General features: G+C 46.3%; 4 protein-coding genes across 4 annotated transcripts; 2 read left to right on the top strand and 2 right to left on the bottom strand.

The window, feature by feature from the left end:
- The first annotated feature begins 895 nt into the window (after positions 1-895).
- Positions 896-12,965, top strand: LOC108099526. The gene is made up of 7 exons (XM_017203094.2): positions 896-1,146; positions 2,782-3,066; positions 3,136-3,262; positions 7,871-8,260; positions 8,556-9,283; positions 9,339-9,614; positions 9,769-12,965. The coding sequence occupies exons 2-7, from the start codon at positions 2,796-2,798 to the stop codon at positions 12,885-12,887; spliced, it is 4,911 nt and encodes a 1,636-aa protein (XP_017058583.1). The 5' UTR covers positions 896-1,146; positions 2,782-2,795; the 3' UTR covers positions 12,888-12,965.
- A 114-nt stretch (positions 12,966-13,079) lies between these two features.
- LOC108099527 (solute carrier family 25 member 44) lies at positions 13,080-15,896 on the bottom strand. Its single transcript, XM_017203095.2, has 4 exons — positions 15,661-15,896; positions 14,384-15,268; positions 14,196-14,323; positions 13,080-13,982 (listed from the first exon to the last, which is right to left on the bottom strand). Exons 2-4 carry the CDS (start codon positions 15,057-15,059, stop codon positions 13,791-13,793), a joined length of 996 nt encoding a protein of 331 aa, XP_017058584.1. The 5' UTR covers positions 15,060-15,268; positions 15,661-15,896; the 3' UTR covers positions 13,080-13,790.
- Positions 15,897-16,632: 736 nt separating this feature from the next.
- LOC108099618 (ETV5-related protein Ets96B) lies at positions 16,633-26,672 on the top strand. The gene is made up of 7 exons (XM_017203240.1): positions 16,633-16,650; positions 21,317-21,785; positions 22,141-22,314; positions 23,201-23,327; positions 23,454-23,500; positions 24,991-25,693; positions 26,133-26,672. The coding sequence occupies exons 1-7, from the start codon at positions 16,633-16,635 to the stop codon at positions 26,524-26,526; spliced, it is 1,932 nt and encodes a 643-aa protein (XP_017058729.1). The 3' UTR covers positions 26,527-26,672.
- Positions 16,704-18,550, bottom strand: LOC108099619. The gene is given in 3 exon segments (XM_017203241.2): positions 16,704-17,068; positions 17,071-18,072; positions 18,127-18,550. Coding segments are annotated over 3 exon segments (1,401 nt in total). The 5' UTR covers positions 18,197-18,550; the 3' UTR covers positions 16,704-16,739.
- Positions 26,673-26,681: the final 9 nt, after the last annotated feature.

The following is a 26,681-nucleotide window of genomic DNA, read 5'->3' on the forward strand; positions in this document are numbered from 1 at the left end:
CCACGTAAAAAATAAAAAGAGCAAAGAGTAAAAGCATCTCTCGCCCGGCCGGTAACAACATTTCTTTGTTGATTATTTTTATTTATTTTTTTTTTTTTTCTTGATTTTTGTGGAGTGTGCGGCTGCGCGTTTTTTTCACTTTTTCTTGCATGCGCTTGTGGCAAGAACTTTCTCTTCTAATTGAAAGCAGTTCGATGGCGGCGGGCGATAAGCGGAGCCAGCGGAGCGGTTCGGCGGAAGGGGAAGCGGTCCGCTGAGCAAGCATCCAGCTGGGCATCTTTTGATGAACCGGCTGCCTCGATGGATTGACGTGGATGTGGCTGAAGCTGGAGCTGAATCTGAATCTGAATCTGAAGCTGAAGCTGAAGCTGGTTGCTGGATGCCTGAATCGAATCGGTGGCCAGTTGTGGAGCGGATGAATGGCGATCGGCGGCGGGCGCATAGTGAGACATTTCTTGTGTGTCTGCTTTAATGGGAACTTTATGCAGCCGCAAGGCATTTAATCTCTTTCGCTTCGATTTGAATACGGAAAGAGGCGAACGCCGACGGAGGCGATAAGCGCCAGCAAGTTGAAAATAAATAATAAATATTTAAGAGTAGAAGCTCACGGCTTGATGATGCTGGGGCGGGGTGTTGGACAACAAAAATAAATAAAAAATAAAAAAAAAAACAAACTGCTACTACGCGGGCAGTGAATGAAAGCCAGTGGAGAACTGGTCGCTTGCCTGGAAGACTTGGGTGCTTTTTCATCATTTTTTTTTGTATCTCCGAGTCGGTTTCTTACTCTTTTTTTCCGAGTTTTTGGTGAAGCTGTGGCATGTCTCGATGGCTCGGGCTTTGCGGCTCGGCGTCTGTGTTTCTTTTGGCTTCTAATGGCAGCCGTGAGGTGAGAATCGATTTAGTTCGGTTTACGACGATCCCAGATACAAACGCGAAAAAGTTTCTTTTCGGTGTGTGTTGCTCCGAAAAAGTGGAAAAGATCGCCAGGAGTCTACAGCCTCCTCCAGGGAAATAGGAGCTGCCACACACCCGCGAACTAAAAAATCGAGAAACGAAGAGCTCGAACTGCTCGTAAAAGTCGCCGGCTAATTAAGTCAGGTGTTAATCACGGCAATTACGTACTACAAATTGCCCATCGCACTCGGGGTAAATCAATTTCCGTTTTTGCGCAAAAGATCATCCAACAAATTGATTATTATTAATGGCCGGAGTGCCACAGTTGACTAAGTGAGCGTGTCTGCGAATTTCAGGCAGTACCTACCGGCCAACTAAGGCGGCTTAAACGCTCTGCCTGTGGTCTGTAAAATCTCTCTACTTCCTGGCGGCTTTTATAAGTAGGTGTTTTTTGAGGTGCGGACCCTTGAACGAGGAAGAGAGAAGAGGCCTTATGTAAACCACTAGTCTTGAGCCTAAGTGCATAATTTTGGCAATTAAATTAAGCTTCGGAAAATGCATTAGATCATGTGTTAGTGGAAGTGCCATGTTCATGGCAAAATATCAAACTCCTCCATCTGGTGCCCATCTGCTCATTCCATTAAGACTATTATGCAAAGGCAGTTAGGGAATTGTTGGTAGTAGTTACCCGGCATAAAGTATTTATTGCATAGACCACTGCCAATCTTAGCGCCAGTTATGCGGTCATTCAAGCATTCAAACTATTCCACATTGCATCCAAATAAGTAAGGCAAAACAAATTAAAAAAGCATGAAAAAGCTATGAAAAGAAAGAGGGAAGAAAACATGAACTAATAAAGTGATTAACTTTTGATACACTGGCCTTAAAATGTTTCAAAGATCTTGAGCTTTTCGTTGTTTCTGATTAATTCTAATCAGCAACTACTGACTGGCGAGGTTAAAAATTTGTTATATCAATTTTATTGTGAATGACAAAATTATACAGCTCCATTAATTGATAAAGTCAATCAACTTTTGATCGTAAAGCGTATTCAAATAACAACAAGAGCTAAAACCACACGGCCAAAACAAAATAAAATAAAAGTGCAGAAAAAGTACCAAGTAAAAAACAACAAAAAGCCCAGGAAAAGAGAATAATATGGTTAGGCGATAATGAGTTGCAGTTGAAGTTAATTTTTTGTATTATTGTAATTAGCTGTGGGCAGCTTAAAAAAGGCTAAATTAAATAATAGCAAGCTTTTCGCTGTTTACGAGTATTTTTTGCTGCTACCGTTGGCGGTGTTATATGTTTGAGCTGCCACCGCTTAAATGGATGTTGATGTTGATGTTGCTGATGTAATCGCACCGCTTGAATCACGAAAGAAGCAACATCAGCAGTTATTCATCGATATTGGCGACCGCGGCGACGTAACTCCATTGATAATTATGTTTAATTCGCCCCTTATCAAGTCCATTTTGATTTTATACAACTTTTACACCTCTGGGGCAGATTAAGCGATTTTATGGTTTATGCAGACTCAGCAATCGTTAGCCATTTAAATAATGTAGCAAGTTATAACTGTGTAGATAAATTGATCACAGATTTATTAGGAGTTTTTCGCATTTATTTCATAAAAAAATTAAAAAGATATCTAAAAAGATATCTAAAGATGAGAAGATTAATGAGGATATTAAATACATTACAAATCTGTTCTCTCAAAAATATTAAAAAATATTAAAAATGTTTCTTGAGTAAGCAATGCCTTTAAACCTCTCGAAATGTTTGGATTTGGCACTTTTAAAAACCACTGACATCTCCTAGATTCCTTGGCAATTCCTTGGGCCACCTTTTCTTGCACCGAACTTGACAGGGAATAAACCATTGCAGAAGTCGCCGCTGGAATGTTGCAGCCATCACTTTTGGCGGCGTTGCTGCTCCTGCTGTTGCACTTGCAGAATGCCAGCTGCAAGGCGCCCACCAAGGAGCTGCCCCGCCCACTGATCCCGCTCCACGAACTGGAGGAGGAGGAGCCTCTGCCATTCCAGGGCACACGGAACGGACGCTCGAGGCGACCCACACTGATGGACGTGGCCTTGCAACAAAGTGTGCGGCAGGGACTCGATGCCATGGCCGAGTTGTACGGACGCATTCAGCCCGAGATGCTGCGCAATGGTGGGTACTTCTTCTAGCCTTGAGCCAAAGCCTCGAAATCCCTGAAATCCTCGAAATACTTCTCGAAAGGCCAAACCCTGCAGGACAACCATCCGGCCGCGATGCTGGCCCGCTTCAATGCCCCAACGACGGACTCGGAGCGCCGGGAAATGGCCGCCTATGCCACCATCGCAGCAGCCAAGGCCTTTCGCAAAAAGTAAGTTACTGTGTAGCTCAGATGGGTGGGCTATATGTGGAATATATATCCAGGGTTCATGTGGATGTGTGTGTGTGTGACTTGTGCGCATTGCGGCGGGTCATAAGTTCATCAGCCGCAAACATGTGGCTATGACATATGAAAAAAGTTATTGGCAAAAGCGAGGCGCATGATTAAAAATCAAAGTGGGTGGATCATGGGTGGGTCAATAAGTTGTATTCTTACGGATCATTTTATACCCTCAAAATAATATTTATAAAATATATCCTTAAATTTCATATGTAAGCTAGTACATTTCGGTGAAAAAAACTGATATATTTTGCTTGCTGTAAGAAATTGATTTCTACTTCTTGGAAAGACACTTTCGTCTCAAAGTACATACATATATTTACGATGAATATTGATTAATGAGAAGTGTGGGGACTTCCGAGATTCATGGAAAAATATTTCGACAATTCGGTTAACAGAAATAGCACCCCTCGCCCCCTTTTCCGAATACCCACGATAAGTGGGCATAGTCACTCTCGAGTTTCTGCCCTCCGGCAATCTAATGCAAAACCAGCAACAACTATGCAAAAAAAAAGAAATAATAACGGAAAAGACAAAGGCAAAAAAGTAAGCAATATTATTGAGTAGAGGACGCCTCCCCCTGAGTGCCCCCCCTTCTCCTCCCCCCTTTTCCCCCCTTCGGAATCGACAATTACCGCCGGCAACTTTCTCGCTTGATTAACGAGTTCTACGGCATCCATGGCAGCAACTTCGGCGGCAGCAGAGCTAATGAGTTGGAGCCGGGATCCGAATGGCCTGGAAGTTGGCTCAAGTGGAAGTTGGCTCCCCCTCGGAGGCCCACCCCTTTCGCAAAAATCCAATCGTAGCGAAAAAAAAATAAAGCTGAGCGATGGGAGTCCAACTGCGATTGCTCATGACTAAGAGTCAACTTTCACTTTGACATTGAAATGCCGCATAATTGGCAGACAAGACCAAGACACCAACGCCGACTCCGAATCCAATCCCAAATCCAAAACCAATACCAAATCGAATCAAGTTGACTGCACGGTAAAAATAATATTATGATTTTGATAAACAATTAATTAGATACGAATCTTTAAAAAAGTAAAATCGAACATTCAAGAATTACTAAATAATATAATTACTAAATAACAGAAATTATTATTATTTCCTAATTAGTGGTCCAAACAAATAGTATTTAAATCTTGAATGGATTTGTAATTGGTATTTAATTTCTTTGACTTAAGATCTCTAGAAATTTCCCTTACCCCATATATATTATATTTAACCCACGCCTTTTGATGCAATACCAACATTTTTCTTCTGTGTGGCGACAACTTAGTGGCATTAATGTGTGGTATAAAAGTGGTTTCGAATGGGCGAAGGTAAATAAAAGCGGCCCGGGTTAAATGACCTCTTTGGCCGGGCAACGGAAATGGCAGACGCCACCAACTTCGACTCCGACTGCGACTCCGACTACATTTCCATCTCCATTTTCATCGCAGATTGTTTGCAGTCTTTCCAGTTTTTCCCGCTGGCAGAGTTTTCACTTTTAACAAAATCCATGTGAAAATCCATGCGATTTTCCACTCACACACACGTTGAACTGAGAACTTTCACCCGGGGACAAGTCGAAAAGGCAATTTACCCAGGCGAATTCGACTCAGGTGCAATGAGCTCTGACCGCGTCGAATGCAAAGCTGCCCGAAATCGCATTTATGTAATTGCAATCAATGGGCCGACACGGCGACATCGTCCCCCCCAAAAAAAAAGGGGTAAAAAGAAAAATAACAGACAATTGCCAGACAAAAGATGCTGATGATGATGGCCATTAATGGAAAATGCTTTTTGGTCCACTCGATGTCCACAATCAAATTACGAAATGGCCAACATGTTTGGTTTAATTAAATATCAACAAACGTCGTCAGTCGTCGTTGGTTTTCTGTTGGCTGTTTTCAGTTGGCTGATGATGATCGTTGGCTTTGGGGCTCGTTAATGGTGCCAAAAGCAGCATTTAGCCAAATTAGAAGCCAAAGAAAGCGACAGCGTTAGAAAAACAGCAGAGATTCGCTTATAACCGACGAAAGATCTCTTTCGCACATCTGCGGAGCTTCAGATTCGGCATTCGCAATTTGATTACATCAAGTCGAACGGCAAAAAAAAAAAAAAACAGGGAAAGGCAAAGCTTCGGCCGCAGCGTCGTCGACAGCGACGCCGACTGAGGCAGCGGCGGTACAACTGATACGCTGCCGGGGAAAAAAAAACGAAACAGCAACAGCAACAACAACTGAAACTGAAACACAAACGCGCGGCGACTTTCGTTTTCTACCAGCCAATTCGGCCTCAAGCTCCCAAGACATACGAAAGTTGAGTATTGTATTGTGCTTTTTCTCTGTTGTCTTCGGGGGCCAATGAACTCGTGGCGCTGCTGAAAACCAACAGCAGAAAAAAACAACAAAAATCGAGGCAACGTTGCGGCTGCGCATTGCGACGAGATTGCGTATACGCCGCGTGAACTCAAGGCAAAGGGCGCCTGCACCTTTAAGGGGTTACATGGGTTTCCTCGGGTAAAAAACGGCCTTTTTTCAAACATTTTTTTTGCATATAAAAAATGAAATATTTCAATGAAACTTTTTATTATTTAAAAGATACATATTTAATAAAGATTTTGTGAAATTTTCAAAAAAAAATATCAAAATGTCGGCCATTACGACGCCATTTCCGGCAGTCCCTCGGAAAAAGGTGCCTCCGCGTTGTCAGCAGAACTTCTTTCAGGATCATCCAAAGTAAAAATAAAAAAAAAGTGTTTCAGTATAGACAATAAACTAGGTATTGGACGAAGGAAAAAAAAAATAAATGAAAATTGGATTTTTGGCAGACGTTTTTACAAAAAAATGCAAATTCAATACCTTGTAAATGATATCTCGAATACTTGTGTAAAATTTCATTAAGATCGGTTGAGTAGTTTGCGAGAAATTTTGACAACCGACTTTGAAAACATAGTTTTGAGAAAAACGCGTTTAAAGTTTTAAGAGACAATGAAAATGGTCTCAAGCGTCCACCTTCTCAAGGCTGTATCTCCGAGACTATTACTCGGATCAACTTGAAAATTTAGGACAATATTCTAGAAATGTTATAGAATTTAATAAGACAAAAAAAAAAAAAATCGATTTTTTGAAACCGTGAAACCCATGTAACCCCTTAATGGGCTTTTCTTCGTTTGAAACAATGCCTAATACGAAAATTGTGCAGAGCAATGACAACTGAAGCGCACACAGCCTGGGAAAATACATATTTCCACTTTCACCTGCTGAAATGCTGACACGAGTGGGAAAACTGGAAAAACGTGCCGAAATGATTATACACTAGCTCATCCCCGTGGCGACCATCGAAAATGGCATTCAATCATAGCTCATTTTCTCGGATATTCGTGTGTGGAAAAGTGAAAACTGCTAGAAGATTGATCGCAAGATCGCAGGAAATTATATGCCAGGCAGGAAGTCGAGTTATCTGAAGTTATCAGTATAAGAGAAAGTTAATAGTGTTCAGCCTAGATCGATTGATGGGAATCGCGCAATTATTAATTTAATAACAGCAATTAAAAGCTGCACAACTTTTTTATGGTTTATTTAAGTCATCTCCGGCTGAAGCGATAAATACATTAATTTGCAAGTATGAGCACTGACATACAAAATTCAAGTTTCCGAAGAACAAGTATTCTTATTGCTGGTATTAGTACATTTTTTCGCTTAAAGGCAATTCTCCTCTGGTTAAATTCCTAGAACGATTAAAAGCTTAAGAATTCAAATTGCTTTGTTGATGCAAATTAAAATAAAACAAGAATTCTTAAACACATACCTATATTTATATTTAATAAGAAAATGTTAAGAAGTTATTTAACAAAATATTTGCATAGGTAAAAAACTTTAAAACTGTGAATAATCTTGGTTTAATTAAAACTGAAGAACTATTTAAATAGAAATATGTTTTTAAGGCACTTACTTTTTTAGGCTCTTATCAAATTCGTCTGGCTTTCAAGTCAATTTCCATTTTCTTTGCTCACATCATAAGCTATTTCTATCATAAGCCATAGGAAACCATAAAAAGTGACCCTATATAACGCATATAAAAGCCATCAAAACCCGGCATGTTTCATGACCAAGTCATTATACCCCTCGAGATCCAAACGAAATGAAAATTGACGAAAAAAGAGTTGCTAATAAACGCGGCAAATGGAAAGCAAAGCGGGTAAATTAAAGCCAGCGGCTGCCCACCGATTTCTTGTGCGTTTTCCCGCCTCGATCTTCAGTGGGTTTAATTTCGATGGTGGATCCCATTTTGGAGCCACCACTCCGGCCAGCACTCGCTGGCGAACTCGTTTCCACCAACTTCGCGATGTCGAGCCGCTGAGCGTTTTATAAATAGAAGCCGGCGGCCTGAGCAGTCGGCACTCGATCACGATATTTGAGCGCAGCCATGTCGTGTGGTCCTCATCACTCGGTGGCAGGATGACGGAGGTCCCAGGAGGTCCTGGCACCATCGTCCATCGTCACTCGCCCACTGCCCGCCATCATCGATCTCGATCTCTTTACCCGCCAGCTTCCAGCACATCGATGAGCTGGCCCGCCAGTCGCACTCCCAGCGGATCTCGCTGCGGCGCACCGCCCTGGAGGGACTCTGTCCGCCGCGGGACCCGCCGCCCTGCATGCCCGCCTCGGAGCGGTACCGCACCCACGACGGCACGTGCAACAACAAGAGAAGACCCCGCTGGGGTGCCGCCCAGATGCCCTTCAACCGGTTCCTCCCGCCGGAGTACGGCGATGGCGTGGACACGGTCCGGAGTTCCACGGATGGCTCAACCCTTTCCTCGTCGCGGTTCGTCAGCCTGCTGGTCCACGGAGCCCGGGAGGGGGAGGCCCCGCTCACCCTCATGATCGCCCAGTGGGGTCAGATGCTCGACCACGACATGACCTCCACAGCACAGCCGCGGTAAGTACTTCTTCTAGATTTGTTAAGTATTGATTAGAATAAAATTATTATATAATTTACTCAGCATTTAGTGTAGTTTCATTAAGATACCAAATATGTTTTACCCTTTTTTGCATCTTAAAAATTAGTTGGTTTTTGCGCGCAAAAAAGCATTACCTAATAGACTTAAAATAATGTCTAAGTGTTCTTGTGTTTCTATTTTAAAATGAAACTATATTTCCCTTACCCCTCTTTTCTCTCTAATTTAAAAACTTTTAAAACCGAAAACATAATTTAATTTTACACTTCATTACAGCTCCATTAATGGCTCCATTCCGAGTTGCTGTGGCGGCAAGGACTTCCACCCCGCCTGCTTCCCCATCAAGGTGCCGCTGGATGATCCCTGGCTGGCTCCACTCAAAGTGCGCTGTCTGGAGTTCCTGCGCTCGGCTCCTGCCCAGCGAAGAGATTGTGTATTATCCTGGCGGGAGCAGACAAACCAGGTGACCTCGTACATAGATGCCTCACCCATTTACTCGAATAGCGCAAAATCTTCGGACAATGCAAGGGTTTTCCGGCACGGCTTGTTGGTCTACGGACGCGGTGATCCTGCAGAGGATGTGTGCCAACGGGGAGCCATTGCCACCAAGTGCATTCGATCCGGAGATGGGCGAAGTGGAGAGCAGCCGGGACTGCTGGCCATGCACCACGTTTGGGTGGGCGAACACAATCGAATCGCCATGGAGTTGAGTGAACTGAATCCGCATTGGAGTGACGAGAAGGTTTACCAGGAAACCCGCAGGATTGTGGGCGCCATGTTCCAGCACATCACCTTCAGAGAGTTCCTGCCTGTCATCCTGGGCAGAGAGGTGGCCAAGCTGTTCGACCTGGAACTGATGCCATCGGGTTATTACGAGAGATATAGTTCTAAGGTGAATCCCACGGTAGCAAATGCCTTCGCAGCTGCCGCCTTTCGGTTTGGCCACTCTTTGGTGCAGAATTCCTACACCCGCTGCGATCGCCATCACAATGTGATAAATAATAGTAAGATCTAGAGAAGAATCTAAGCTCTTTAGATAATAATCTTTGTTTTTTGTAGATGTCAGCTTGCATGAGGAGTTCCAGAGAGGGGATATTGGCTCCGCGGGTTCCTTGCATCGTCTTCTGAGGGGTTTGGCCTCCCAGAGAGCTCTCAAGAGGGATGAGTTCATCACCCCCGAGTTGACCAACCACCTCTTCCAGACTCCTGGCTTTCCCTTCGGCTTGGACCTGGCTGCCATTAACATCCAGCGGGGCAGGGATCACGGCATTGCTCCTTACACCGCTTGGCGAGTGCCCTGTGGCCTGAGTCCCATTCTCAGCTGGGATGATTTCGGTGAGTTTGGAGAAGGATCTTTAATAACAACTAAGAATATATTTAAATAAGAATAAAATTTAATTTCTGCTCTCAAAGCTTTTGCCTTTTATGCTAACAAATAATTTCAGAATTAATTTAAAATTTTACTAATAATTACCCTTTTCTTCCTCAGCCAATGTAGTTGGTCCAGAGTCTGCAAAGCGGATTGGCCACGCCTATCGAAGTGTGCACGACATCGATCTCTTTGTGGGCGGCATTGCGGAGCGCCCTGTGGTGGGTGGACTGGTGGGTCCGACCTTCGCCTGCATCATCGCCCAGCAGTTCAGCAATGCCAGAAGGGGAGATCGCTTTTGGTACGAGAACGGCGGCTTCGAGAGCTCCTTCACTCCCGCCCAACTTCACTCCCTGCGGAGGGTTTCCTTAGCCCAGGTACTTTGCCGCACGGTGGGTGGTGGCACATTGCAACCCCACATCTTCATCCCAGCCGAGTTTGAGGACAACGAAAGGCAGACCTGCGGAGTGGGCAGTCTGTCGCCCATCGATCTGAGTCCCTGGTTGGAGCAAGATCCCTTCCACAATCAGCAGGTTCCGGATCAGGTGTTCAACATTGGGCAGCCAGAACTGGGGTCCGTACAGATAATCAAGGAGGACAAGGCGGGCTTCTCGAACCGGGTGAAACCCAACAAACCACAAGTAGAACTGATCACCAATTCGGGGAGTGGATTCCTTAGACCAACGAACGGAAACTCGACAAAAGTTAGCGACAAACTCGACCTGAGACGCAAGACGGCGACGAACTCGAACAAGAACTCTAATAACAGACAGACTTCACAGACTCGAAAGCCAGTAAGTGGAGTTAACAACAAACTGGACAAGTCTCCCAAGATCACCATAAATATAAAGAGCGTTAATGTGCGAAGACCAGAGGGATCGGGTCCCAAGCGAAGGGTGGTCATCAACAATGTGCCCGTAGAACTGAGGAGTTCGGGTGGCAATGCTTCCGATACGGAGACTGGGACAGGAACTTTAACGGAAGACGAAAACGAATTCGAGGACGAGGAAGTTGACTTTGAGGACGTAGAAGAAGTGAGAGCCAATAATGACCCCTTGAAACTAACTAACCCAGAACTAAAAGAAACTGAAACTGAAGCAAAGGCAAAGACTTTGGAAGATGACAAAAAGAACTTGGACACAAAACCTCCAACAGACACCCCTAAAACCGATAGACGTGACATTAGAAAGTTGGAAGCCACAAAAATATCGAAAACTCTGACTAAACCTGCAGACTCTCGACTTTTACACTTTCAACTCAATAGAACTAGCACGCCAAGGGACTTTCAAACCAGCTCCACAGTCAGCTTAGACCACTTCACTCAACAGACAAAAGCTCCAAAGATCAGTAAGCCGACTAAGAGGGCAGTGGAACTGAGACAGTACCAGAACAGACCTCTTTACGAAAGACCCCAAAAGGTGGTGGTCAATGGACCAAACGCAGACCAGTACGAAATTGAGATCAACATCAGACAGACGAACAAGAATCCGGGATCGAGACCTTCGACCGCTGACTACGGGGAATACACGACTGCCCAAAAACCCTACTACAATTCGAACTATGCACCACACTACGTAGACTACGGAAGTACTACCCCAATTCCACTGCCAAGCTATGGTTACCAACCTCTGGCGGAGATTAGCCAAGGACAGAGAACGAAACCTCCGACTATAATCTACCTAAACGATAACGATGACAGACGAACCACTACCACCAGGGCACCTAACATCTTCCAGAACTTTCTGACTTTCGCAACGAACAGTTTCAATCCTCTGGGCAACCGACGACCCATGCCCACTACTCCATCTCCTTCTCCGATATCGCAGAGCCACAAGGAGCCTTCCCAGTTCGAGAGCAATTTGGTGCACAGTCCTATTAGTAATTCGCACATCCTGACTGGGGGATCCTTATCCTATTCACCAAGACCTCAGTCGGTTCACTCGTATCCTGTGGCGGTAACCAGTTCCCAAATTGGAGCCAACCCAGGATCTGGTTTCCTCCATGCCTCCAGCAGTGCCTTGAGCTCGGGTCACTTTGGCAGCATCTCCGGAGTGGCCACTGCCAATGGAGCGGACAGCACCTTCAGCTTCAACATTCGACCACGTCCCAATCCGGAGTTGAGTCCAGTTGTGAGTTCCTATCCCAGACCTTCTGCAAATCAGGGGATAGTGAGTGGTGGAGGAGGATCTTATGGCCTCGTAACTCAATCCTCCTACAGACCAGACTTTGCGCCTCCTCAAAGCGAACTTTACTACGACAGGGAACTGACCAGTGACAGAAATCCCAGTCCCTTTTCCGGATCCAGTTCAGGATCAAGACCAGCATCGACATTCTACGGACGAACACCAGAACTCAAAGAAGCGGGAAACAACAGCAACGAACTTTCACAGACAGAACACAAACTTTACCTACAGGACTACGACTATGTGAGCAGGACACTCTCTAACTTGACCAACGACGAAAGTCAGCCCTCTGAAGAGGATGCAGACTACGTGTACGACGAGGACATGCCCACCAACGAACTGGACAAGACAGAGACCCGAAAAGACACAGACGCCACGGAATCTACCAAGAAATTCGACAAGGACGGCTACATGAGACCGCAAATGATGAGGGACTCCAACCGAAACTCGACTTTAGCCAACGTGACCGCACTGGACGACAACTACGTGATGCCCATGCTGGAGAAAAAGACGCGCACTGGCTACGTGACCGAGGTGCCCAAGCCCATGCTGTCCACCTCCAGCCGGAGTGTGACCAACAGCAAGGTGACCGTGTTCCCGGACAGCCTGGGCAAGCAGCTGGGCAACGACATACTCGCGGACGAGACGGACGACTACGTGGACGGGAACTCGGAGGCGCGGCTGAAGGCCCAGAAGCTGAAGCAACTGGCCAGCGTGGCCTTCGCACCCATCACCGTGCTGACCAAGCCGGACAGACCCGACAACTGGGTGATCTACCAGAAGGTTAGCGAGGAGCCCCCATTGCCACAACCACCGGTGATCAATTCGGATGTGGCTCCCACCGGCGAGGTGCCCACTCCCATCAAGAACTTCAACAACGCCTGGCGGAAGCAGGATCTGAATGCTCAACCGGAAACTAAATTAAAACCGGAAACTAAATTAGAACCGGAAACTAAAATAGAACCGGAAACTAAATCAGAAAATGTGCCAACTAAACTGGAAGCCATGAAGGAGGCGCAGGAGGAAACCACTGTGGCAGCAGCGGACAGTATCTAGAAATGCCAAATTAGCCCTAGATAACTTATTTATTTATTTATACTCTAAAGCAAGAATTAAAGTCCTACCATCATTCAATTCTAGTTTTTTTTTCAGCTACTAAATAAACAAAACTTTTGGTAAAATACCTTTGAAAACTATCTATTTGAAAACAACAACAAATTCTGAAGATCCTTATACAGAGCACTTGGATTTCATATTTCACAGTGCCAAAAATGTAACAATTCTTGGTTTGTACTTTATTACAATGCAGACTAAATCTAGGTTATCCACTCAGAGAACACAGACACGAATGCTTAGCCTAGGAAGTGCCACCCCAACAGTGGGAAGGGTCGACCCTGTATCGATATTAGTTACTAATCCGGCATGTCCAGTTTTGTGGTATTTTGTTTGGCGCAAACATTGCTGTGCTAAGTTGTGTAAAAGTAATTGGGCTACCAATGTAATCAACAGTATTATCAACATCATCATCATCAATTACGTACAAGTACAAGTATAGTTATAGTTATAGTTATAGTTATAGTTATCGTTATAGTTATGTGTATAATAAATTATGCTTGTCGCCGATAGGCCTCTTCACGTGTTAGGTATAAAACGACTAAGTATAACAAAAGTAATGTACACTTTAAGCTACAACACTTTGGGTATTTGCATATTGAGTTGCGTTACTCGAACATCCTAGCCGCAAGCATATGGTTGAAACGTCCTACTAAAAGTACATCCTCGATGCGTCCGCCATCGATGATTTCATAATTCGCTATCGTTGGCAATTCAACTAATTAACCTGTGCTCCTCCTCTGATACTTCCTCTCGCTCTTGATATTTACAATCGTGGTGGTTCTCAGTACGTCGCGTAAATGCAGTTTTGAGTTGGTTTCAGTTTGGCTGGGGATTGTGCGCTCTTCACCAGCGGATCTGGTGCTTGTACTGCTCGTCCACGGCTATGCGCTTGATGGTCTCGTAACCTAGGATAATGCTGAATGAGAAGGCTGCCGACTGCACCAGGCGGGCGGACAGACCCTTGAAGAAGCAGTTCAGCTTCTCCTCCTGCCACAGTTCCCGGAAAGCGACGCTCATCGAGTCCAAGCGATGGACCTGCGGTAAGACATTTTTGAAAAGATAACGCATGAGTGACGAGCACTTTGGGTTATTGAGATAAGAGCTCTGGAGGCTCGAGCACAGTCACCGTAACAAATAAAATTTGCAGTAAAGAAAAGGTTTTATAACCCTATAAACTAACCACAATTCTGATTTTAATTTACATATTTACTGAAAGTTTTAACCTTTTAAACTCCCTCCAAAACTCACCTGCAGACGCGCCCGCACTATATCTAATGGATTGGTTAGTATTGTCGTTGTGAAGCCACCCAGGCTGCCGGCCACGCACTGGATAAACAGATGGGAGACCCAAACGGGGCAGATGCGGAACAGCTCGTCTGCGGGGAAAGCCAAAAATTGAATTAATCTAATCTCGTGGATAAGCGGAAGAGACTCACCCTGATAGAGGTGATAGAAGGCCCACCACATGGCCGAGTTAGGTACGTAGGCCATCAGGCTGGCGGTGTAGCCCCGGTAAAAGCCCCGGAAGCCATCCCGCCGCATTATCTCCCGGCCGATGTCCATGGATATGTGCAGGCGACTGCGACCGGGCCACGACTTGATGCCCAGCGGGTTAATGTCGCCCTTGGAGCCGGCGTGCGCGGACATGCCGAGCACCATGGCGTGCTGGGATATCACGTCGAAAGGAACTATGATGGTCTGGCCCACCAGCGAGGCACAGCCGCCGCCGGCGAGGGCCTTCATCCGATGTCCGGCGCCCAGATCGTTGAGCACGTGGCGCACGCCCTCGTAGGTGCTGATGTAGAACACCCCGGACACGATCTGCACAGAGGAGATCCAGAAGCCTCGGTAGAGACCCGGCACGCCCTCCGACTTGTAGATCTTCATGGCACAGTCCACCATGCCCTTGTACACATCGCTCTTGTGCTGCACCTGCAGCTGCGTCTTGATCACCGTCAGCGGGAACAGGCAGCAGCGCACCGAGAAGGAGCTGAGCATGGAGAGCGGGAAGAACTTGGTCTTGTTCATCATGTCCCACTCGATGGTGCGGATGTAGGGCGATCCATCGGCTGCGAGGCGGGTGTTCTGGCTGCTGCCGCTGCTCTCCGCCATCGCTGCTACCTTTTGTCTTGGACTCTGCTCCAGGTGGACTCAGTGGATCTTCGCATGCGTGGAAGCTTCGCTCGGTTGGGGGCCTTCTTCACAGCCTGGCTTGCTGATCTCTCTGGCGGCATTCGACCTGCATGACTCTAGATCTCGGTTGCTTTGTGTTGCGCCTGTTATTGCCGTTTGCATATATGCATATGTATGTAGGTGTATATCTGCCGAACACAAAACATCATCATTAGTACATTGACGCAACCGAAAGGCGTACGCACGAAAAAACATTCCCAAGGTCGCGAGACAGATACGGATTTCGAGGGTCTGCCCGTGACCTTTGATCTGGCGCCAATGCCAAGGGAATCCGGCGGAGTGCCCACTTCGCATTCTAGCTATCTAATCTATATATAACTTGGCGGGTCCTCCGATTTGGAGTTGTTATTATATAATACGCAGACACCTGACTGAGTGGCGCCCCCTTCCCCTCCCTTTCGCCGTGCGAAAAGCACACGGACGTAAACAAACTTTTCGTCCGGAGTCTGGTTGGCATTTCCTCTGAATAGTCACCGGTTGGGAAGAAGTTTGCCTTCCAGGCGGTTTATTGAGCACTTACCTGGGTCAGCTTGGTTGTTTGGATACTTGGTTTGTACATATCACATAATAAATCTGATGAGAATGAAAATTGGCTATAAGAGAGATTTCGGGAGTGCGGGTGTGGCCAGAGGTTGGAAAGAAGAGTATACTCAAAATGGCCTGAGGAGGGGTAGTAAACTTTGAAAAGTTTTTACTCTGGACGCGAACCATCTCCAATCAGAACATTTTGAAATTTAGGTTTGAGCTTTTCGAATTTTATAATTTTAATTATCAAACAATTTGGAATATATTATTTTATCTGTCATTTCAAAAGGATGTCAGCCATATGAACGAATCTGAAAAGATTGTCGATATTAAGCAGCAACAATTATGGTTTTTATCTATAACATTATCTATTTCTCTTAAAAACCTTTGTTATTATTTAAATATCGCTTATAAAAAAACCCATTCGTATTCTTTCAATTTAAATAAGAAAGCGGACATTTACTTAAATTTGTAAAAAAAAATTTTAATATCTATCTTTTTTATAGAAGATTTTCCCTAGTAAGCGATTTTCTTATCCTTTTCGGTAACCTTTTAAATCATAATTCAAATTTGAATGCTGTCAAATTGATTGACTCTTGACATTTGACCTTAATTACCGCCCACGCTCACTACCCATTGGTTCCTTCGCTTTCGAGCCACTCAACCAATCAGTGAGTTTGGGGGGCGTGACACGCCTGCGCAGAGTGTCCTATCCAGCATCCTTATCAGCACAACCCTTAAGCTAGAGCTCCTGCCACATCCTGGCTTTATGGCCAGGTACCATCTATTCAACCAGTCACCACGGAAACTCGAAAGCAACTGCACGCCGGCAACGGAATGCTCGCTGATCGCCGACAAGTGAAAGCCATCGAGCGGTTAATAATTCAGGACTATTGATGTGCAGCAGTCGCCTGCCAAGGGAAATCCTATTAGTGAAAATCCTACAAGTTCAACCCGAAATCGATTCATGGATACAGCCAAGTTGGTAAGATTCGCTTAAAGCTTTTATTTCTGCTGCATCGCACATAAATAGGGGCTTAAACTAGGGATTCCCGAGGGGGGAGGGAGGTGAATTCAGCCGTAGCTCAGGGTGTAGCCCATGTTCTCCATCAGGGTCTCCTTGATGGCCGGCTGGAGGGCCCGCTGCATGTAGGTGGTCAGCAGGCCGCGCACCCCCATCGAGAAGAGCTTCTCCAGCTCGTGGGACATGGCCTCGCCCACCAGCTCCTCGCGATCCCCGCCCAGATTCGAGCCACTGCCGCTGAAGATGTCCGCAAAGGCCCGGGCATCCGGCTCCACCAGCTGCTGCAGCTGCTCGTCCTCGAAGTGCAGCACGTCCTGGCTGAAGTTCAGCTGGTCCTCGAAGTTCTCGGGGGCGAAGCGCCGCCGGCGCCTCCTCTTTTGCTGAACTGCCGCCGGTAGAAGTTGTCGCCGTTCACGTCGATGAACTCCCCGGAATCCTGGGCCTGGCTATCGCTGCCCAGCTCCAAGCTGTGGTCCCTCTGCGGATTCTGACCTCCGCGGATGTCGTAGGCCGGCTGTGGGGCACCTCCGTGATGGTACTTGCCCCACCGCTGCGCTCTCTTGCTGCCCAGGATCACATGCGGTTCACCCAGTTCCACATCGGGAGCACTTCCGAATCTCCGCTTGGAGTTCTGCCGCAGACGAATGCCACTGGGTCCCTGGCAGCCATGGGCAAACACGGATATGAATCCTGGCTCGGCAAAGTGGGAATCCGTACGCACCGAAGCAGCTGCCAATCTCCTGGATTGTTCATAGTTCGAAGATCCGGAATCATAACCCAATGGAACTGTTCGGAATTCAATGCCCGCATGTCGCAGTCTCAAAATCATGTGACACTTTCCACCCATCGGTTGCATCACCACCTTTCCGCTCAGTGTAAGATCCGGAAAAATCAATCGGGTGTCCAGAGTGGAGTTTTCCGTGCTGAACTTGCACTTGTCGATTTCCACCCAGCGGTTCGCGGATTTTGCCGGCGGCACCCTCACCTTCAGATCCTCCACATCCACCCGGGAAATGGCCAACTTGTGGGGCTGCCGGTGCTGCTGGCTCTGCTGGTTGACCGCAAGCAGATCCTCCAGCTCCAAGCCTCCACTGGAATCGGAGAACGGGTGTGCCTGTCCGTTTCTGTGGAGCAACTTAGCGTGGTAGCCACGCCCCGAGTGGTAGGATCCACCTCCCACATTGTAGAAGTCCTCCTCCGGCTCGCTGTGCTGCCCGTAGAAACTGTGGTACAACTGGTAGGGACTCTGCGGCGGTGGGTTCCACATGGCCCGCGAGGTGGAGGAGCTCTTGGTCTGGACACTCCGACGCCTCATGTGCTCCAGTGCGTTCTCCAAGCGATTCGAGCAGCGGTGCGGCAACTGATAGGGCTGACAAAGGGTCACTAAAGATTGGGGGATTCGTAAGAATGGATTAGGATGAAGTGGTGGCCACTTACCCTGCAGCAAAGCCAACATGGACAGCAAAAAGTGCAGCCAATTTAAATCCCGGGTCACGTTTTTCGACATTGTGTTTTACCAAACATGGAGCGCCGTTTTGTACAGAAATACTTTTGGTGGTACTTTAATTCAAAAAGATTATGAATATTGAAGACTTCAGATTAGATCCTAAACGTTTTGATCTTGTTATGCCTCCAAATTGTTCGCGAATCCAGAAGGTTAACTCTTTATATAAGATCTTTGAAGAATCCTTTATTTGACGATCTAGTTTGTTTCTCACTTTATGTTTGCGAAACTGTTCACCAAACCTTGATATTTTCGCGGAAAAAGGTTGCCAAAATGTTTCGATGAAGCCGGTATTACAATCGAATGATAACTTCGTGAAAGAATCCTTTAGGCCGGTGGAAACACCTCCGAACTCCACCGCAGCTGAACCGAAAATGCTGAAAAGCCCAAGCGGAGCGAGAAACTGGCTCGGTCGCGCTTCCATTGCCACAAAAAAAAAAGCAAAAAAGAAAAAAAATAAAATAAAATAAAAAGGCACCCACAAGAAGACAAGAAAACGGAGAAGAGAAGCCAGCGTGTTGGTGACGACCGTGTCACTGCCTCATCATGTGCAGTGAAAGTGTTTTCCACGACGGGCACGAGTTGGAAAAGAGACGGATTCGTAGTCCAAGTTGGCCAAATCAGCCAAGCCAAGAAACACACACAACGCACCTCGTTGTGGAAGCGAAAGACAAAAGGCCCGAGCCAAAACAATTTGGGAAAAAAGAAAAGCATTGTCTTCTGCGGGCCCCTTCTTCTCCCTCCCCCAACTCCCGACCTCCCCCTTTGCTCTGCTGCAAAGTAGATCAGTACATAAATTGTCTATATATTACATACTATATACGAGTATACCCGCTCGAAGCGCCGAAAAGTAAACACGAGAAGAGTTTCGTAATTCGAGTTGCGGGCGCGCATGCGCCGTAATCTCGCTCATTGTCTTCGAGAGTTCAAAGTTGATCAATCCGTCGGATGAGTCAGTCACCCACCGCCACAGTTTGTTTTCCCAATTGCACTTGTAAGTGGCACCAATTGGGCATACAAATTAGGGCTTAATAGGAGGGCCTGAAAGGTTTACATGAACTTACAAGGGGTATAAACCAATTGAAGATCACTAGCTGTGCCATGAAGATCACTAGAAATTCCATAAGTACGTATACAAAAGAAATAGTTTTCTGAATTGAGAAAAAAAATATTTTCCATAAAGAGTTTTCTTTGATTTGATAATAGATATAAAATAATATAACTACCTACTTAAAATAATTGTACGGAATAATTGCTGATTACAGTTAAATATGTATAGTTAGTTAGTTAGCAATTTCAGAATATTAACCAAAAAAATTTAATAGTAAATCTCTTCAAATGTTTGAAATATAGTTTTCAGAGTTTCAGTCACTTGAGAATAAAATTATACACTTGGAAATATATTTTTCTGTTAAAGAGTGTTTCCCAGTCGAAGTTTCCCCTCCAAGAAAATAATTCCACCCGTTGCAGCTGCGCACGTGTGGCAGGTGACATCGCTTGGCTGACTGCCGCGGCTTTTTAGCTGCCTGCAGATTAGAGTTACACTAAGTAATTGCCATAATTTGATTTGACAAATTGTTTGCTTGCACTTAGCCAACGCAATTCGGCGACATAGTTTGCAATTTATCAAAGATCGGTGCGGCAAATTGCGGAAGAGGAGTCCGTTACGGATTGCCAAATGCCAGTTGAACATGCCTCCGCGAAGATTTACATAACCCTCCGAGATTTGGATTCGGATTCGGATTCGGGGGAGAAAGTCGAGCATTCTGCATTTCTTCTATCCGAAAAATAAAATGGGGGGAAAGGCAAGGGATTGTGCCGCTTTCTGCGTTTCCACCTCAGGTTTTGTTTTTCTTTCAACCTGAAGTTGGGTGGCACATTGCCGATAGAGCCGAACCAACGATTACGAGCATGTAATTAAGGGTAACTATCGCACAAATGGTTCTCGGATGCGACGGAGCACATCCAGGTGGCACTGCATCGCCTCGCTTGCCGCTCCAGTTTCCAAATGTCAGCCAAGGGACTCGAAATTGGGGCAGTACTGCATGCACTTTGGGATCGTTCCTCCGAAAAGTGGGTTCGAAAAATAAACAATGGGAAAGAAAGATCGGTATGGAAACCTTTGAATAGGAATTACAAAGTAGTTCTATTGTCTTTCCTTCTTCGGATTGATGTTGATTTAGTTTTACGTATTTAAAGTCAGCACTTAGGATTGACCTACATATTTAAGTGGCTGGAAAAGGAACTGGAATTAAATGGGTTGATTTACTTTACTATTATATTAAGATCAATTGATCTCTTACAACTTTATAAGTATTTCTATTTTATTCTCATATAAGAAATATCCCATTAGAAAGATTACAAATCATGGCTTTCATTACTTTAAATGGAATTCAAGTTCTTTTTATTTTTGTTTAATAAGATTTAGTTCCCTCGATAGAGACTAGATTGTCAATGAGTTTCCCCCGTGAAGAAAAGTGAAATCCCTGCCGGCTTTAATGAGGGCCACGTGAGGGTGATACGTACGATTTACGAGTATATATAGTATGGTATGGTGGCCCGGAGAGAGCGAGAGTGCGACCGTACACAAAGGTTAACCTCAACACTCAACGCTCAACACTCCGCTCATTAAGTGTACAAGTGTCAATAAACCGCAGTTGGAGTTGGCAGATAGCGACATTATATAGTAGTAGACTCCGCACATGATATGTCTACTCATGAAGGTCTAGTTGCAGGTCCACAATGGCTCATTACTTAATGGCCAAGAACAAGAGAAGCCGGCCAATTGACACCCGGCAAAGGCAAAGAAGCTGTTAAACTAATTGCCACAACTTCCACTATGTCAATGTGACGAGTTGGCCGAAGTCATTGTGGCCATTCCCATTGTCTCTTCTTCTGTTTCTGCTGTTTCTGCAACCTGTTAGCAGCGGGTGGGATTCGAGTTGCCCAGCAGGTGGCTTTAAAGTGCGGCTGGCTTAAAGGCAAACCGGGAGGAAGAAGTAGCCCCAAAAATTCTGTTTCCTGGCAAATTGACAACTAATTTGGCCGAGACGAAAATCCGCCCGAAATCGCAGACTCGTGACAATTTCCTGCCGCGCCCTGACTCATTTCCTTATTCCGCAGAGCGACTACGGCGAGGCCAAGACGCACTTGGAGCAGCTGCAGCAGACGCTCACCCACCTGGAGCACCCGCACCACCCGCACCACGCGCACCACCACCTGGGGCTCTACCATGGCGCCCTGCCCAGCACCGCGACCATCACCACCGACTCGGTGGTTTCCTGCGTGAGCTCCACGCTCCCGGCGGTGGCCAAGGCCATCTCCTCCTCCTCCTCCTCCTCGAGCTGCGGCGGCCTGGATGCGGAGCGCAAGAAGTGCCTCGCCGGCGACCTGGACGCGGCTGGCCACGGCCTCATGGAGGCCATCTGCATCGCCGGGCAGAAGACCTCGCCGGTTCCGCCGGCTCCTCCGCCCTGCTGCCTCTCCTTGGGCGGGAGCCCCTCCTCACCGAACCCCATCGCCACCGCCGCCCTGATGAACGCCTCCTCCGGATCCGCCGGCTCCGCTGGAGCAAGTGCCTCGCTATGCAATGGTTTGTATTGTAACTATATTAAAAATTCTAAAAATTAGTTATCAAAAATTTAAAAATTAAAAACCTAGTCTTTAAACCAGACAAAAAGAACACTTAAGGAACACCTTTAAAGGTCCAAGCTTCTCAAGAGAATTTTGTTTAAATTCTATATTCTTAATTTAATGTTCGTATATTTAAAATAGATAACTACCTATTTATTCCTGCTTTTAAAAATCTTAATATATCTCTTATGTTAAACCAGTCTACTCAAATGGCTAACAACCTACGTTTATAATTTCCCATTCCAAACTCGCTTCCAATTTGCCATGATACACTAGTACCTAATAAATCCCTTCTCCATCCAACCACTCTGCAGATCTCACGCGGGAGTCCTCCTGGTATGCGCACCACCATCACCACCACCACCACCATCACCACCAGCAGTTGGCGGATGAGCTGGTCATGTATGCCACGCCCACTCCCGCGCCGGCCATCGGGAAGTTCGGACTGGACACCTCCACCGAGGGTTACCTGAACGCAAGGTACAATGGTAAGCGTCCTCGTCCACGTCCACTGCCATGTCCGGATGCACCAGCTCCTCCACCTCCTCCTGCTCCTCCTCCTTTTTCATCCTGATCCACAGCCCACTCCACCAGTTTGTATCCACTTTCTGTTTGCTTTTGCTATTTACACGTTCGCTTGTTTATTAATTTTCCATTATGAGTTCTGAAAAGTGAGTGGGGTGGCCAGGGGCTTGGGTTCCAAATGTTTCCCGGGGAGTGGGCTTCGGTTTTCGGATTTGGGATTCCTGCTTGCCCTTTGCTGCCCGAAGGCTTTGTTTAAGCTTAGGTTGTTGTCTTTAGTTTTTTATTAAGAAAACATCTACGAAGTTGGCGCGTGCCGAGGCCCAAGGAAGATAAATATATTTGCAGATTTAGTAGAACTTGGCTGAAGTCAGGAAACTTGACTCAACATAAAACAATTTGTTATTTTCTGGGGTGATAAGAGAAATCAACATTGTTAATAGTTTTTGGTAATTTAGTTTTTAAGTTAGCAATATATTTTAAGTTTTTTTATGTTGAACGGAGGAATAACACATGAAAGATAGACTGATAACTATCTTTAGTTTCTCTAATGTTTAGTTAACCACTCTTTAATCCCAAAGCCACTACCCATATCCCTACCTCAGTTATCTATTCCCAAGCTTATCCTGGCATTCGATTATGGCCAAGTCAAGTGCATGTGACAAGCTCGATTTGTGGCCACAAAGGCGTCCCGGTGCGAGCGTTAATATAAAATATTATCTAACAAAAGTCGAGAGATGTTGGCCGAAAGGGAGCTTCTCTCTTTCCCTGGCATTTGTGGGCTAAAAAGAAAGTAACCTGGACTTGTTTTTTGTACCCTCCTCCCTTCTGCTTCTGCTTCTGATTCTGCAGTGAATGTCAAAGGCGTGCGGCATGAAAGAACATCGAGTTTCTTTGACATACCCGCTGTGACGCACCCACACTCGCATCCGCATCCGCACTCGCACCCGCATCCGCATCCGCACCCGTACTGCTACAGGTAAGAAATCCGGGGATTAAGCTCCACGCTGACAAGACAAGTCAACTTTAAGTCAATCAGCCGAACCGCTGGCTCCTCGATCCATTTCGCCATCTGAATATTTTTCATGATTTATGCTCCAAACAGATTTCCATCATCGCCACCCGCGGGCATTCTAAAAAAGAGCGACGAAGGTAAGTCCCCCAAGATTGATTGAAAAATAAGAGAGAGCGCGGAATTATTAAAGCCATGCGTTCATCATTTATTCAAATTAGTATGCGCGATATGCATACCTATCAGTTTGATAACTCAATTTGCTGCCTCTCCTCCACTTGGCGGCTCCAATATTTTTTCAAATAAAATGCAAGAAATCGCGCGCATAATTTACAATAACAATAACAATATCGCCGGTGTTAGTAACCGCTAATCCAATTGGCGGCGGCACAAGCTTGCAATTCAATTTCGAGGGCCAGATATACATAGTTGGCCACCGGTGGGTGGTGGGTGGTGGGTGGTGGTTCGCTGTGTGCTTCCCATCGCCCAGCGAACAAGCAACTCAATCACGGGGCAGCCGTTGAGTGGCTTATGTTAGCTACACCACCCACCCCAAACACCCCATCGAACCAACCAATGCACTCACAAAAATATTTGTTAATGGTTAGAAGAATATTAAAAATATTAAGAATGTTGTTTTAAACCTTTTCTGAACCATGAAATATTTCTGTTTAATAGAACAGAAGCCGTAGGGAATTGTTCATTTAAAAAACAGTCTTTTTCAAGTGTAGTGCACTGGCACACCCACTTACACCCACCTGAAACCCACTGAAACCCACACCCCTTAGCAGCAGCAAGGCCAACAGGTCTTCGCTTTCCATCAGCGAGCATTGCTTTCCATCGTTTGTTGTTATCGCCAATGATGTTTTTACTTGTCGACACTTGCTCATGGATTATGCAAAGGTATCTCCTGAATTTTTAATGCGCCCAGCGTCGAGTCGCGTTGAGGGATGGAGGATAGAGGGATGGAGGATGAGGAGTGGAGGGGTTCCAGTGGAGTAACTTCCTAATGAAAAGGGCAAACTCGAGTGGCTCGGCTGGGGGGTGGGGGGTGCTCGCCCCCCGTTAAATTGCAGCATATTGAGCATTTTGCAGCGACTGCCAGGAGTGGGTTGCTTAAATAATTAATCGCTGCTAAATACTCTGGCCATTTAGAAGGGCCAACAGCCACACAAACAAGGCAAAACAATGGGTAAGAGTTTTCATGACAATAGAGAAGGCGGCATGCCCTTTAAATGGGGAAAAGATTTATGTAATTTATCATAATTAACTGGGGAAGCAAAAAACAATCTGTTATTATAACATAAGTTCAAGTTATTTGAAAATACAACAAAATATGTGTTTAGGAATGCAAATTCTTCTATAAATTAAACTATTATTTTGTGTTATATAGTGGATTTAGGAAAACTTGAGAAAAGTATCTTCTAAAATCACCCTTTCTGGCTTAATAAATAGTACAACCCTTTTGGAGGGAGAGTATCCAAAATACCCATGTAATTAGCATCCATTACATTCCCCCGATTCCCTCGACACATTGCTCAAACGTGCATGAAAGCGGCTTTCCCTCAACTCCTCTAAAACTGCTTTTCCGAATCATTTTCTTTTGCAGATTCGGCCACGGCAGCCGCAGCTGCTGCCGCCGCCGCTGCTGCAGCCGCAGCAGTCTACTGCAGCGACGTGTCCTCCGGCCAGCACTTCCAGCACCACACGAAGATCGAGCACGCGGACTCCACCACGACGGCGGCCCAGCAGCAGCAGCAGCAACAACAGCAGCAGCAGCAGCAACAGCAGCAGCAGCAGCAGCAACACCAGCAGCAGCAACACCAGCAGCAGCAGCAACAGCTGCAGCACGCTGCTGCACTGCACCCGCACCACCACCACCACCACCACGGACACCACCACCAGCAGACGGAGCAGCAGGCGCTCACCCACCTGACACCGCTCCACACCTCGGCCTTCAAGTTCAGCCACACGGCGGTCATATCTAGTTCGGCGGTATATGCCACGCCCTCCCACTACGCCCACCAGCAGCAGTCGCAGTCGCAGTCCGTCTACCGGGATCTCTCGCCCACCTCCTTGGCGGCGGTCAGCGATGCGGACCTGAAGTATGACAGCGGTCCCTACAACGCCACCATCTCCTCCACGTATCCTTCTGCGTTGCGGCCCAACGTGGTGGACTCCACCACCTCCAGCGATGCGGAGCTGCGGCTGGACCAGTTCTACGCCAGCAACGGCATCTCCACCAGCAGCAGCGGCCAGGCGATCAGCCAGCGGAGGGGCTCCCTGCAGCTCTGGCAGTTCCTGGTGGCCCTCCTGGACGAACCCACCACCAGGTGAGTGCAGGTTTTCAACCGAAATCATTAAATATTTCTAGAGAATTAAAACACAAGCTCTTAGAGGTAGGCCACTTCGAAATCCGACTTTATTTAAAAAGGATATTGGCACAGAAATCCTGATTTTTTGACATTTTCACGTAAAACCATTTTACGATATTTGACAGGGGTAACATCATAAAATTGTTGAAAAAAATATTTATTTAAAACTTAAATGCAGTTGTTTAGAGAATCAAATTACAAATTTTTACAAGCATACCACTTCAAAATCGGACTAGATTCGGCAAAATTATGGACATAGATATACTGATTCTATTCCATTTTTACATAAAGCCATTTATTTATTTATAAAGACATCGGAGAAATCGAGAAAAATATTTTTCAAAATTTATATGAGCTCTGTAGGATTTTAAATTTAATTAAAATTGTTTGCCGTCAGTGCCAGCTGCATCGCCTGGACAGGAAGGGGCATGGAGTTTAAGCTGATCGAGCCGGAGGAGGTGGCCCGTCGCTGGGGCCTGCAGAAGAACCGGCCGGCAATGAACTACGACAAGTTGTCCCGCAGCCTGCGCTACTACTACGAGAAGGGCATCATGCAGAAGGTGAACGGCGAGCGGTACGTCTATCGGTTCGTCTGCGATCCGGACGCCCTCTTCAACATGGCCTACGGTCACCTGACCACCGGATCGGGAGCCGGATCAGGGAAGGGGGAGCAGCACCAGTTGACCCTGTCGCTGGCCAAGACGCCTCCAACTTCCGGCGAGTCGCAGACGCAATCCCCTCGCGTGGCCAAGTCGGAGTACTACGATGCCGCCGGGTTGCATAAATATTAGCTATGTGTGTCCAAGTCTGTGTGTATCCATATGTGGGCGGAGCGTGGGAATGCGGCCGAGTGGGCGTGGCCGGGTCCCGTGTACATTGTGTAATCTAGTTGCGTGTGTATGTGCGTGGGGTCACGAATTTGAAATGAAGGTTTCGTTATGATGAG

Source organism: Drosophila ficusphila, unplaced genomic scaffold (assembly GCF_018152265.1).
Source record: "Drosophila ficusphila isolate 14025-0441.05 unplaced genomic scaffold, ASM1815226v1 contig_791, whole genome shotgun sequence".
Lineage (NCBI taxonomy): Eukaryota > Metazoa > Arthropoda > Insecta > Diptera > Drosophilidae > Drosophila > Drosophila ficusphila.